The 13,946-nt window shown below is 41.3% G+C and overlaps 1 protein-coding gene across 1 annotated transcript in view; it reads left to right on the top strand.

The window, feature by feature from the left end:
- LOC139706414 (ERC protein 2-like) overlaps window positions 1-13,946 on the top strand; it is a gene marked incomplete at its 5' end in the record, with an annotated part of 375,567 nt that overhangs the window by 116,518 nt on the left and 245,103 nt on the right. The window contains one exon of the mRNA XM_071614423.1: window positions 12,763-12,903. Coding sequence (XP_071470524.1) covers window positions 12,763-12,903 — 141 coding nt within the window. The remainder of the gene's footprint in view (window positions 1-12,762; window positions 12,904-13,946) is intronic.

The raw sequence follows: 13,946 nt of genomic DNA, 5'->3' as shown, positions 1-13,946 counted from the left end.
GGCCAAAAATAGTTCAGGTAAAGTTCTTTAGGAATTCTGAGCCTCAGCTTTATATTGGGGCACTCAGACATGCAACGTGTTGAGGAAGTCTTTAGGCCAATGTTTATTCACATTATTTTCAAATTCAGCTTGAAACAAAAGAGATCTCTTTTTTTTCTTTGTTAATATTCTTTTCTTTTGTTCTTTTTAGGTATAAATGACAGTAGAGTGTATTTCAGCATATTACATATACGTGGAGTATAACATTGTAAATTCAGATCCCATTCTTGTGGTTGTACATGATGTGGAGTTTCAGTGGTCATGTGTTCATATGTGAACATAGGAAAATTATGTCTGATTCATACTACTATCTTTCCTAATCCTGTCTTCCCATCCCTTCCCTTCATTTCCCTTTGTCTAATCCACTGAACTTCTGTTCTTCTCTCTTCCCTTTGTTGTGGGTTGGCATCTACATGTCAGAGAGAACATTCAACCTTTGGTTTTTTGGGATAGGCTTATTTCATTTAGAACGATAGTTTCTAGATCCATCCATTTATTGGCAAATGTCATAAAGCCATTCTTCTTTATGGCTAAGTAATATTCCTTTATGTATATAAACCATATTTTCTTTATCCGTTCATCTGTTGATGGGCATCTGGGTTGTTTCCATAGCTTTGCTATTATGAATTAAGCTGCTATAAACATTGATATGGCTGTGTAGTTGTAGAAATCTTAACTTTTAAAATGTGCAAGTAGATCCATTTGTGGTTTTTTTCGCCTTGATGCTCTCATCATTTTTGATTCTGCAGTACTTTGCAGTACTTGCCCACAGGCTTTCTTTTGGGTGTCTTACCACGGTTATAGCATTGCCTACTATGTTCCCTGTTATGAGAGGATATAAACTCTGGGGTAATGAGGTCAGATAGAAGGAAACCTAGGAGCCAGTGTCACATTTGCCACTAAGTAACTAGTAGACCCTGGCAAGTAATTCTTCTTTACAGAACCTCAAACTTCCCATTTGTTGAATGGGAAAATTGGATTAAGTGGCCCCCTGCTTTCCTGAGCCAATGTATCTTAAAGAGGATTTTTCTGCAGCTGAATTAACAGAAGGTAGTTGTTGGGAAAACCTAAATTGTTGGGCCCGATCAATATCTACCAAATCTAACCTTGAGTGGTGCCTGGAAATCTGTATTTTAGCAAACTCTCCTGGTCTTTGTGATGTGCACTGTAGTGTGAGAATCACTGCTAAGCCAAGAAAGAGCCATAACACTGTGGCCAGATATTCTTCATGGTTCTATTAAAAATTATAACTTGACTTTTTGGAAGATGGCGGCGAGGGGAGTGCATTGCCCCCATGTGCTGCGTCACTGTGTGGGAGTATGACAAGTCAGGACGGCTAAAGGCTATCTTGTTAGGAATTTCCAGCAATAGTGGGGTGCTCCGGAACCTGGAGGAAGGATTTCCATCGCACGAGGATCGGCTACGGGGACTCAAACGCGAGAGGTTTGTCGCACGGTGGGTAACACTGCTTATTCAGCAAATCGCCCCGCGGCTAGAGTCTGCAGCGCGCGCTGGGAAACGAGGAGATAGCGCCACAGGGATACAGCGCTGCAGTTTCTGCCAGCCGCGCAAGCACCGTACTCAGGGCTGAATTCTGGGTTCGAGACAGGGGAAGGAAGCGGTCCATCTTGGTTCTCCACACCGGTCAAACCACAGAGGAGGCCAGCAGCCACCATGTTGGAAAGCTGACGTCACCATCCCTGCTTCATCCCTGCTTTCGACTGACCGCAGCTCATTCAGCCATAGAACAGGTAATTTCAGGCTGCCATTCGCCTGCGGCTTACAGACAGATTGCTAGGGTTCAGTGCCTGGGGGCTTCTTAGAACCTGATCTTATCGGAGTGAACACCGAGCGCAGGGCAGCCGAGTTCCGGCTCCCGGAACCTCCCTGGGCCAGGGCTAGGAGCCCACGGAAACTGCTTCTCGGTCCGGGTCCTGCTGAGGGCCGGTCAGGACTCACCTGTTGCTTTGGTTGCCCGGCAAGGGGAACGAAATGCTGCCATTCGCATAGGATACCAACATGGCAGAGATCTGATGTCATCAGAAAGCGGCGGAGGAGAGAACTTCATCAATACCAGCGGCGACAGAAACAGTTGGTCTCCTGGTAGGGGGGGTGAGGCACAGATACCCGAGTCTCCTCAATTTGTCGTCGAGCCAGAGGGAAGGAGCCGGGCCGCCGCCAGCGCCCGGAGCAGGCCCACCGGCTCGCCAGCATGGTGACCGCGTGACCCCAATTGGAGAGGGGGCAGAGCGGAGCCACCAGCCGTACCCGCAAGGTGGGCAGACCCGCGACCCAGTGGTACATGGGCGTGGTAGGAGGGGCAGGGCAGAGCCGCCGCCCGCGCTTGCAAGGTAAACAGACCTGTCACAGACTGGCGGGTCAGGCCCAGTGGCCTGCCAGTGTGGTACACACATCACCCCAACTGGAGTAGGGGCAGAGCAGATCCTTCTCCCACGCCCGGATCAGGCCCTGCCGGTGTGGTGGCCACGTGACAGCAATTGGAGTGGGGGCGGAGCGGAACCGCCACCTGTGCCCGCAGGGTGAGCAGACCTGTGACCAACCTGCAGATCAGGCCCAGGGGTCCGCAGGCGTGGTAGGAGGGGCAGGGCAGATCCGCCGCCCGCTCCTCCAAGGTAGGCAGACCTGCGCCAGACCCGCGGATCAGGCCCAGGAGCCTGCCGGCGTGGTACACACACCACCTTAATAGGAGTAGGGGCAGAGCAGAGTCGCCACCCGTGCCAGGAACAGGCCCAGCGACCTGCAGGCGGGGTAGTCACGACACCCCAACTGGAGTAGGGGCAGAGCAGAGCCGCCACCCGTGCCCGAAAGGTGGGCAGATCTGCGACCGACCAGCGGGACAGGCCCAGTGGCCTGCCGGTACGACAGACACGTCACCCCATTTGGAGTAGGGGCAGAGTAGAGCCGCCGCCCGCGCCTGCAGGGTAGGCAAACCTGCAACCGACCGGCGGATAAGGCCCGGTGGCCTGCCGGCGTGGTACACTCGTCACCCCAATTGGAGTAGGGGCAGAACAGAGCCGCCGCCAGCGCCCAGAACAGGCCCAGTGACCTGCCGGCGTGGTAGCCACGACACCCCAATTGGAATAAGGAGAGAGCAGAGCCGCCGCCCGCGCCTGCAGGAAAGATACGCAAGCAGTATGAAAAGACAAGGAAAGAAAGGACCACAAGCAATGCAGGTCAACGCAACTTTACAAGAGGTAACAGCTGCAGCAGATGGAATGTCAGATAAAGAATTCAGGATATACATGCTTCAGATGATCTGGAGTATCAAGGAAGACATTAGACAGCAAAATCAGACAATGAAAGATCACTTCAACAATGAATTACGCAAACAAATCCAGGAAGCAAAGGATCAACTATACAGGGAGATAGAGGTTATAAAGAACAAACAAACAGAAATCCTAGAAATGCAGGAAGCAATAAACCAACTTAAAAACTCAATGGAGAATACTACCAGCAGACTAGAACACTTAGAAGATAGAACATCAGACAATGAAGACAAAGTATTTCAACTGGAAAAGAACATAGACAGCTCAGCAAGACTGTTAAGAAACCATGAGCAGAACATCCAAGAAATATGGGATAACATAAAGAGACCAAACTTAAGAGTCATTGGGATACAGGAAGGTACAGAGCTCCAAACCAAAGGAATGAGCAGTCTATTCAATGAAATAATATGAGAAAACTTCCCAGACTTGAAGAATGAGACAGAATCCCAAATCCTAGAAGCCTACAGGACGCCGAATGTGCAAAATCATAAGAGGTCCACACCTAGACACATTATAATGAAGATGCCCAACATACAGAATAAGGAGAGAATTTTAAAAGCTACAAGAGAAAGGAAACAGATTACATTTAGGGGTAAGCCAATCAGGATAACAGCTGATCTTTCAACACAGACTCTGAAAGCTAGAAGATCCTGGAATAACATATTTCAAACACTGAAAGAAAATGGGTTCCAACCAAGAATTGTGTATCCAGCGAAATTAAGCTTCAGGATGGAAGATGAAATTAAAACCTTCCACGATAAACAAAAGTTTAAAGAATTTGCAGCTAGAAAACCATCTCTTCAAAACATCCTCGGCAAAACATTACAGGAAGAGGAAATGGAAAATAACAATGAAAACCAACAGTGGGAGGTAGGACAGTAAAGGGGGGGGGGGAAATAATCAAAGAGGAAAACAAACCATGTTTAGTAACATAAATAAACAAATAATGGCTGGAAGAACAACCCATATCTCAATAATAACCCTAAATGTTAATGGCTTAAACTCACCAATTAAGAGACACAGGCTAGTAGAATGGATCACAAAACAAGACCCAACAATATGCTGCCTACAGGAGACGCATTTGATAGGAAAAGACATACATAGGCTGAAGGTGAAAGGTTGGGAAAAATCATATCACTCATATGGACATCGGAAACAAGCAGGAGTGTCCATACTCATATCAAATAAAATAGATTTCAAGCCAAAGTTAATCAAAAGGGATAAAGAGGGACACTACATACTGCTTATGGGAACCATACACCAACAAGACATAACAATCATAAATATTTATGCCCCAAACAATGGTGCAGCTATGTTCGTCAAACAAACTCTTCTCAAGTTCAAGAGCCTAATAGACCACCATACCATAATCATGGGAGACTTCAACACACCTCTCTCGCCACTGGACAGATCTTCCAAACAAAAGTTGAATAAGGAAACTATAGAACTCAATAACACAATTAATAACCTAGACTTAATTGACATATATAGAATATACCACCCAACATCAAGCAATTATACTTTTTTCTCAGCAGCACATGGATCCTTCTCAAAAATAGATCATATATTATGTCACAGGGCAACTCTTAGACAATATAAAGGAGTAGAGATAATACCATGCATCTTATCTGATCATAATGGAATGAAACTGAAAATCAACGATAAAAGAAGGAAGGAAAAAGCATACATCACTTGGAGAATGAACAATAGGTTACTGAATGATCAATGGGTTATAGAAGACATCAAGGAGGAAATTAAAAAATTCTTAGAGATAAATGAAAACACAGACACAACATATCGGAATCTATGGGACACATTGAAAGCAGTTCTAAGAGGAAAATTCATTGCTTGGAGTTCATTCCTTAAAAAAAGAAAAAACCAACAAATAAATGATCTCATACTTCATCTCAACATCCTAGAAAAAGAAGAGCAAAACGACAGCAAAAGAAGTAGAAGGCAAGAAATAATTAAAATCAGAGCTGAACTTAATGAAATCGAAACAAAAGAAACAACTGAAAAAATTGACAAAACTAAAAGTTGGTTCTTTGAAAAAATAAACAAAATCGACAGACCCTTAGCGATGCTAGCGAAGAGAAGAAGAGAGAGAACTCAAATTACTAGCATACGGGATGAAAAAGGCAATATCACAACAGACACTTCAGAAATACAGAAGATAATCAAAAACTATTTTGAATCCTTATACTCCAATAAATTAGAAGATAGTGAAGGCATAGATAAATTTCTTAAGTCATATGATCTGCCCAGATTGAGTCAGGAGGATATAGAAAACCTAAACAGACCAATATCAATTGAGGAAATAGAAGAAACCTTAAAAAGACTACCAACTAAGAAAAGCCCAGGACCGGATGGGTATACAGCAGAATTTTACAAAATCTTTAAAGAAGAACTAATACCAATACTTTTCAAGCTACTTCAGGAAATAGAAAAAGAGGGAGAACTTCCAAATTCATTCTATGAGGCCAACATCACCCTGATACCTAAACCAGACAAAGACACTTCAAAGAAAGAAAACTACAGACCAATATCTCTAATGAACCTAGATGCAAAAATCCTCAACAAAATTCTGGCGAATCGGATACAAAAACATATCAAAAAAATTGTACACCATGATCAAGTAGGATTCATCCCTGGGATGCAAGGCTGGTTCAATATACGGAAATCAATAAATGTTATTCACCACATCAATAGACTTAAAAATAAGAACCATATGATCATCTCGATAGATGCGGAAAAAGCATTCGACAAAGTACAGCATCCCTTTATGTTCAAAACTCTAGAAAAACTAGGGATAAAAGGAACATACCTCAATATTGTAAAAGCAATCTATGCTAAGCCTCAGGCTAGCATCATTCTGAATGGAGAAAAACTGAAGGCATTCCCTCTAAAATCTGGAACAAGACAGGGATGCCCTCTCTCTCCACTTCTGTTCAACATAGTTCTCGAAACACTGGCCAGAGCAATTAGACAGACGAAAGAAATTAAAGGCATAAAAATAGGAAAAGAAGAACTTAAATTATCACTATTTGCAGATGATATGATTCTATACCTAGCAGACCCAAAAGGGTCTACAAAGAAACTATTAGAGCTAATAAATGAATTCAGCAAAGTGGCAGGATATAAAATCAACACGCATAAATCAAAGGCATTCCTGTATATCAGCGACAAATCCTCTGAAATGGAAATGAGGACAACCACTCCATTCACAATATCTTCAAAAAAAATAAAATACTTGGGAATCAACCTAACAAAAGAGGTGAAAGACTTATACAATGAAAACTACAGAACCCTAAAGAGAGAAATAGAAGAAGATCTTAGAAGATGGAAAAATATACCCTGTTCATGGATAGGCAGAACTAATCAAAATGGCGATATTACCAAAAGTTCTCTATAGGTTTAATGCAATGCCAATCAAAATCCCAACGGCATTTCTTGTAGAAATAGAGAAAGCAATCATGAAATTCATATGGAGAAATTAAAGACCCAGAATAGCAAAAACAATGCTAAGCAGGAAGTGTGAATCAGGCGGTATAGCGATACCAGACTTCAAACTATACTACAGAGCAATAGTAACAAAAACATCATGGTACTGGTACCAAAACAGGCGGGTGGACCAATGGTACAGAATAGAGGACACAGAAACCAATACACAAAACTACAACTATCTTATATTTGATAAAGGGGCTAAAAGCATGCAATGGAGGAAGGATAGCATCTTCAACAAATGGTGCTGGGAAAACTGGAAATCCATATGCAACAAAATGAAACTGAATCCCTTTCTCTCGCCATGCACAAAAGTGAATTCAAAATGTATCAAGGAGCTTGATATCAAGTCAGAGACACGCCGTCTGATAGAAGAAAAAGTTGGCTATGATCTACATTCGGTGGGGTCGGTCTCCAAATTCCTCAATAGGACACCATAGCACAAGAGTTAATAACTAGAATCAACAAATGGGACTTACTCAAACTAAAAAGTTTTTTCTCAGCAAAAGAAACAATAAGAGAGGTAAATAGGGTGCCTACACCCTGGGAACAAATCTTTACTCCTCACACTTCAGATAGAGCCCTAATATCCAGAGTATACAAAGAACTCCAAAAATTAGACAATAAGATAACAAACAACCCAATCAACAAATGGGCCAAGGACCTGAACAGACACTTCTCAAAGGAGGACATACAGTCAATCAACAAGTACATGAAAAAATGCTCACCATCTCTAGCTGTCAGAGAAATGCAATTCAAAATCACCCTAAGATACCATCTCACTCCAGTAAGATTGGCAGCCATTATGAAGTCAAACAACAACAAGTGCTGGCGAGGATGTGGGGAAAAGGGTACACTTGTACATTGCTGGTGGGACTGCAGATTGGTGCAGCCAATTTGGAAAGCAGTATGGAGATTTCTTGGAAAGCTGGGAATGGAGCCACCATTTGTCCCAGCTATTCCCCTTCTTGGTCTATTCCCTAAAGACCTAAAAAGAGCATGCTACAGGGACACTGCTACATCGATGTTCATTGCAGCACAATTCACAATAGCAAGACTGTGGAACCAACCTAGATGCCCTTCAATAGACGAATGGATAAAAAAAAATGTGGCATTTATACACAATGGAGTATTACTCTGCATTAAAAAATGACAAAATCATAGAATTTGCAGGGAAATGGATGGCATTAGAGCAGATTATGCTAAGTGAAGCTAGCCAATCCCTAAAAAACAAATGCCAAATGTCTTCTTTGATATAAGGAGAGTAACTAAGACCAGAGTAGGGACGAAGAGCAGGAGAAGAAGATTAACATTTAACAGGGATGAGAGGTGAGAGGGAAAGGGAGAGAGAAGGGAAATTGCATGGAAATGGAAGGAGACCCTCAGGGTTATACAGTGGAGGGGGTAGAGAGAGAGGAGGGGAGGGGAGGGGAGAGGTGGGGAGGGGGGAGGGTGGAGGATGGGAAAGGCACCGGAGCACAACAGACACTAGTATGGCAATATGTAAATCAATGGATGTTTAACTGATGTGATTCTGCAATCTGTGTATGGGGTGAAGGTGGGAGTTCATAACCCACTTGAATCAAAGTGTGGAATATGATATGTCAAGAAATTTGTAATGTTTTGAACAACCAACAATAAAAAATTAAAAAAAAAATAAATAAATTTCAGAAATAGTAAAAAAAATAATAAAAAAAATAAAAATAAAAATTATAACTTTAGGATTAAAACATAATAATTACAATATTTTATTTGAAGACATAAAAATATTGAATATGATAACTTTTCAGGAAAAAATATTCTTTCAATATTCAAGAATTTATTTCCAGAGATCTTTGAACTAATTTTGCTTGTAAAATTGGAATGTGGCAGGTGAGGGGAGATGTTGCTTCAAAAACTATTAAGATTATGTATGCATGTTGGGGTGATATGATGTCAGCTCATTCTTAAATCTTGGTTTCTTTCTTGAAATTCATAGAAGTAAACATATACCATATAATTTTTCATGTTGTGGATTCTTGGCGTGATTTTATCTCCCCCCGCCTCCCGCACAGAACCTATTAAGGTTTGATTTATTCTAGTTTAAGTCCTAAAGCAATTCCCAAATCTGAAACTCGTCTTTTTATTTAAATATTTCCTTTGAGGCTGGGGGGTGTTCTGGAAGGAAATCTGAGTGAGGTCTGTGGGAGGCTGCCTGCACCAGACTGTCCTTACTGCTTGCTAGTATATTACCTGGGGCAAGTCTTTTTCTCTTGGAGCCTCTTGGAATTTCATCTTCAAACTGCACCCTTGAATTACTTAAACTCCTAAATGTCATACTCTTCTGGAACTTGCTTGACAGTTTGCTAATCTGCAATCTCAGGCACATGACATCCAAATTGGATTAAAAGTTGAAAATGTGGATGACTAAAAGTATCAGGCAGGGAGCAAAAATGGGAGAAATGGGATGCAGAAGAGACTATTGGTGACTATGGCAAGCTAGAGCATCCCTGACCTGTTTCAAAACATTTGAATTTAAATTTAAAAAATATTATGATGATCAAGTTAACCAAATTATTTTGTGGGCCAGCTTTGGTCTATGAGCTGTTTAGTTCCAAATATTATTTGCATCTGATGTTTAGTTTTTCATACAAAAATCAATGATAATAGTGTGCCGCAGTCCAGCTGCAGCAAAATAACCGGGGGGGGGGGGGGGGGGTGACGAACAACTTGTGTACAGTGATACAGCAGGAGTGGGAGCCATTTATTGTAGGACAGGAGGGGTATATATACATTACACACAGCTTATCTTAATTAACATAAACTAGATACAGCAGTCAACCAATAAGGAATCTCCACACTTAATGGCTCGCTGGTGTTACTTCACAAAACACTCCCTCTGGCAAAATGCCAGGTGCCATCTTGACTTGTTTACAGACCCTAACATTTAATGTTAGGAGTTTCTTAATTATAGTTTCCTTATTCCCATTTCCTAGAGGTTTTGATTCAGTTACTCTGCCTTGAAGCCTAGGAACCTGTGATTTTTAAGCATACCCAGAAATTCTGATACAAGTGGTTGAAATACCACAACTTCTAGCAAAATACTAAATTCAAGCTTTTCCATATTAAAGTTGGGAAATAGGTTCAGTGAAGCTTTTCCATATTAAAGTTGGGAAATAGGTTCAGTGAAATGAAATGATTTGCCCAGAAAGAAATATTCTAGACATGTGAGCATCATGCCCTATTCCTGGGTGTGGGAAATTATCGTTAATCAATTGTGACACATGCTGATTTCTCAACCCAGTACTCCCCAAGCAACTTTCATACTAAATTAGCTCTTGTTTGAGACTGTTTCCTCTCTTGGCACACCCATCTAAGGCTTCCCAGCTCACAAGTGGTGGTGTGCTTATAAGAACTTCACAATGTACATTTAAATTATTTTCTCCTTACGAATTCCACTTTTATCCCCACTTAATTGAATAGATCCTCTGGAACAAGGCATGGGGTTAAAAAATAAAATGGCGAATAAAACCTTATGGATTCATAAGTACATGTAATTATTTGCTGTCTTTTGGCTGGTAGACAGAATCCATCAGAAACTCTTCACCATTTCCGTTGGATTATGGCATCCTGGGATTGTGTTCCTTGTTTTACTCTCCAGGAACTTGTTCAACTGTTGAGTTAAGGCTGAGTGTGACTCAGGCTGGGAATGTACCACGGTGGCAGAGCTCTTGTCTAGCATGCAAAGGCCTACTTCAACCCCCAGCCTCACAAAAAGAAGACTGAATATAACTGAATTCTGTGATTGACACACAGAAGCTCCGGAGACAGAACTCACCATATTTATAAGGCTGGTCTCGCCAAGCTTTGCTGTAACCACCTAGAAGATAAGCAGTTGAGAAAGCCAGAAAGCAGAGCTAGAGGCCCCTGCAATGCAGTTCCCACTCAGTGATAAAGCACAAATAGATTAGACCTGTGCTGTGCCAGATGAGTGCTCAAGGAACACTTGCCAGTGCAAATAAGGCTAAAGCAAGAACACATTGGAATTTCTGCAAGTCATTTGTTAATCAACTAGATCCTGGCATATTAGGGCCTTTTAACACATGTTTTTGACATCTGGCCCCACGCGGCTGACAGTTAAATTATTTTGTGATTGACAGAGAAATATTTTGTACTATTGAATCATCAATTACAGTGCTGGCCAATTTTCTTTTTTTTTTTTTTTTACTTTGACACTTTCTTGGTATTAACACAAATACATGATTTTATGAACCTTTCTTTGAAGCCAAGATGATCCTACTTTGTGTCTCTTTCTTTCCACCTGCCTCTTTAGGTGTGTTTTTTATACCAGACAGTTTGGCCCTGTAAAGATCATAGACTGCCCTCTGGAAGGCTGGGTGGGGGGGGGGGTGGGCATGCAGTGAAACTATGCAAAGGGTGCCAAGTGGGAATAAATGCCATGTGATCTGGCTGGAAGGATTCCTGGAAGATTTCCAAACAATGAAGTGACACGGTCAGTTTGGACCTTTAGAAATATCACTCCAGCAGCTGTGTGGTGGAAGTTATGAGAGAGGGCCTGGTGTCCAGGTAACTGGTTGTAGTAGAAGCAAAAGGTAGAAAGGGCTCTGTTAAAAATTTCTTGGGAAATATACTGTGCACTGTGGTCATTTCCTTCTGTTGTAGATCCCATAATCATCCTCTCTGCATTGTCACAGGCAGAGTAATATGGGACTGTAATTGGAATCATGAAACAATAAATACAGGCAAACCAGTCTCATTTTTATTTCTATTTCCACCCCTATTTTTATAATAATATATTTCAGTTACATTTTTTAAATAATTGTGAAACAGTAATGGTACTTTTTTTCCCCTTCAAAAGCATTAAATGTATAAATTATCATTAGGATAGCACAACTGCTTCCTCAGGGGATCATAAATCACAAGCTGTGTTCAAACTAACCTCCTTCTGCACTAAACCTTGTTTTACAGTTACCTTGTGTATCTCGCCTCACCTTGTGCTATATACTTATAAGAATATAAAAGGTAATATCATGATATTTAGGGTGTTTTTACACCAATATTTTTTTAACATGGCCATCTAAAAGGAAATTTAGAGAAGTGTTGAGTACTTTGAAACTTATTTTAGAAATTTCACTCAATCTTTATCCAGGTGGAATGTTTCTGATCCCCCTTCCCAAAGAGTCTTTCTTTGGTATCAGATTCCACATTTTTAGAAAATATCTACCAGAGTAGTATTTTCATTTCAGTATGAAATGGAAAATCAGAACTTCATGCTCCTTGAATGTTTCTGGGCATGTATTTGTGGTGGTGTGGTCTCATGAACCTGGTTAAGTATCAGAGATCTTCTGTTAGCAGGTCACCCTGGGGTGAGTCTAGTTCCTCTGGACTCTGGGTTCCCTTACCTCCATACCATCTCCAGTAGTACTGACTCTGCCTCCAAAGTTGTGATGAGAACTGAAGAGAAGAGCACATCACAATATGCAGTATCTCCCAGTCAAGGAACATTCATTGTTCATTGATGCCAAACTGGGAGGCCAATCAAAGAGGCCCAAACCAAGAGGTTGGTTCTGCCTCTTCCCTTTGCCTGTAGGAGGTTTTGGTAAGTTTCAAATCTTGATGCTAGAATATGTCTCTTTTACAACTGCTTTAGGCTTTATCCAGATACCACCATGAACCAAGTATAGCATCAGAGTTTGAATGTTAAGACCCCACACAACCCTATAATGCTAAGTTGTAATCACAAGTCAAAAGCCATATTGATGGTGTTTTGCAGATGCCAGCATGCACAGCCTCTTTCCACAAACCCAATTTTGTGTTTCTTGTGTGTGTTGATTCCTGTATTTTTAAGATAACAACCCTTTACTTTCCTTAGTGATTTGCTTTGGCACACACTAAATGGATTTTCACCTCTTCTTTTTTCATGACGCTTTCACAGGAGAGAATAATTGAGCGTTTGAAAGAACAGCGGGAGAGAGATGATCGGGAAAGACTAGAAGAGATAGAATCTTTCCGCAAAGAGAACAAGGACCTGAAAGAAAAGGTCAATGCTTTACAAGCTGAACTCACAGAAAAAGAGGTGAGCCTGGAGGAACCATGAACCACATTGATGTCCTCATAAACCTGTATTCATTGAAGCTGTAAGAAACTTGGTGGAAGGGCTGTGGGAAGGCTTAGGGAACATCGTAACCTTTCTCTTGTTAAAGCTGTATGAATCGGAAGGAAACTATTTCTTGTAACTTCCTTCATCAGCAATGCCCTCTGGATAGCTTCTCTGTTCTGCTGTTTGCAGTGTAGCTCCTTGAGACTTTTCCTTGTGTTGTACCAGCTTTGTGTGGTTTAGTATATTCTGCAAGTTTTTCAAAGTTCCTTGATCCTTTTGATTGAGCATGGATGAGGATGACGAGGATAACTCCACTCTATTGAGGGTCTGCTATATGCTAATGCTTGTGTTAGATGCTTTGTATTCATTTGTGCTTCTCAAATGGACAACCCAGTATCGTAGTTTAGGAGTTGTAGCACCATGATGGACACAAAGATGGTTGCTCTTCTGGAATCTTATTTTTATATTTTAGTAAACAATTTCAAACAGTATTTTCATGCTGTAGCAAATATGAGTATAGAAGGTCAATGCCACCTGTGTTTTACTTTAAAGAAATTTCTTTTTTGGGGATTCTGGAGAGGATGCTTTGGGTTCTCACCCCATACTCCAGCAGATACCTATAACCCCTTCAGTTTTCTTGAGGATGATTTAGCGGAGATGAATGAGAAGTAGTCATAAATATTATTTTGTCTAACCTCCACAACTCTGAGATATGTGTCTACAATTGACCCATACATACCTATTTTTGCCTGTAAGAAGTGTGCATCTGCTGTCCAACTGCTTGGGCTCTTTCACCCTGCTGGACTGTCCCCATTGAACAGTTGTATATTTTCCTCCTTCACAGGAGTACCTCACCCTTGGGTGTTGGTAATGTTATACAAACTAAAGTCCTGTATGAATTGGGAATGCAAGTAAAGAAGAAAAAGATTTGATGAGTTAGAGGAGTTTTGAGGAAACCCAGAAGCAAAATCCCTAAAATTTATGCCTGCAGTGTTTTGGAGAAGAGATTATTTCCTTGA

The sequence above is a fragment of the Marmota flaviventris genome, chromosome 1 (assembly GCF_047511675.1).
Source record: "Marmota flaviventris isolate mMarFla1 chromosome 1, mMarFla1.hap1, whole genome shotgun sequence".
Lineage (NCBI taxonomy): Eukaryota > Metazoa > Chordata > Mammalia > Rodentia > Sciuridae > Marmota > Marmota flaviventris.
Note: the sequence above shows the minus strand (reverse complement) of the source record. Positions and strands in the feature narration are given on the sequence as shown.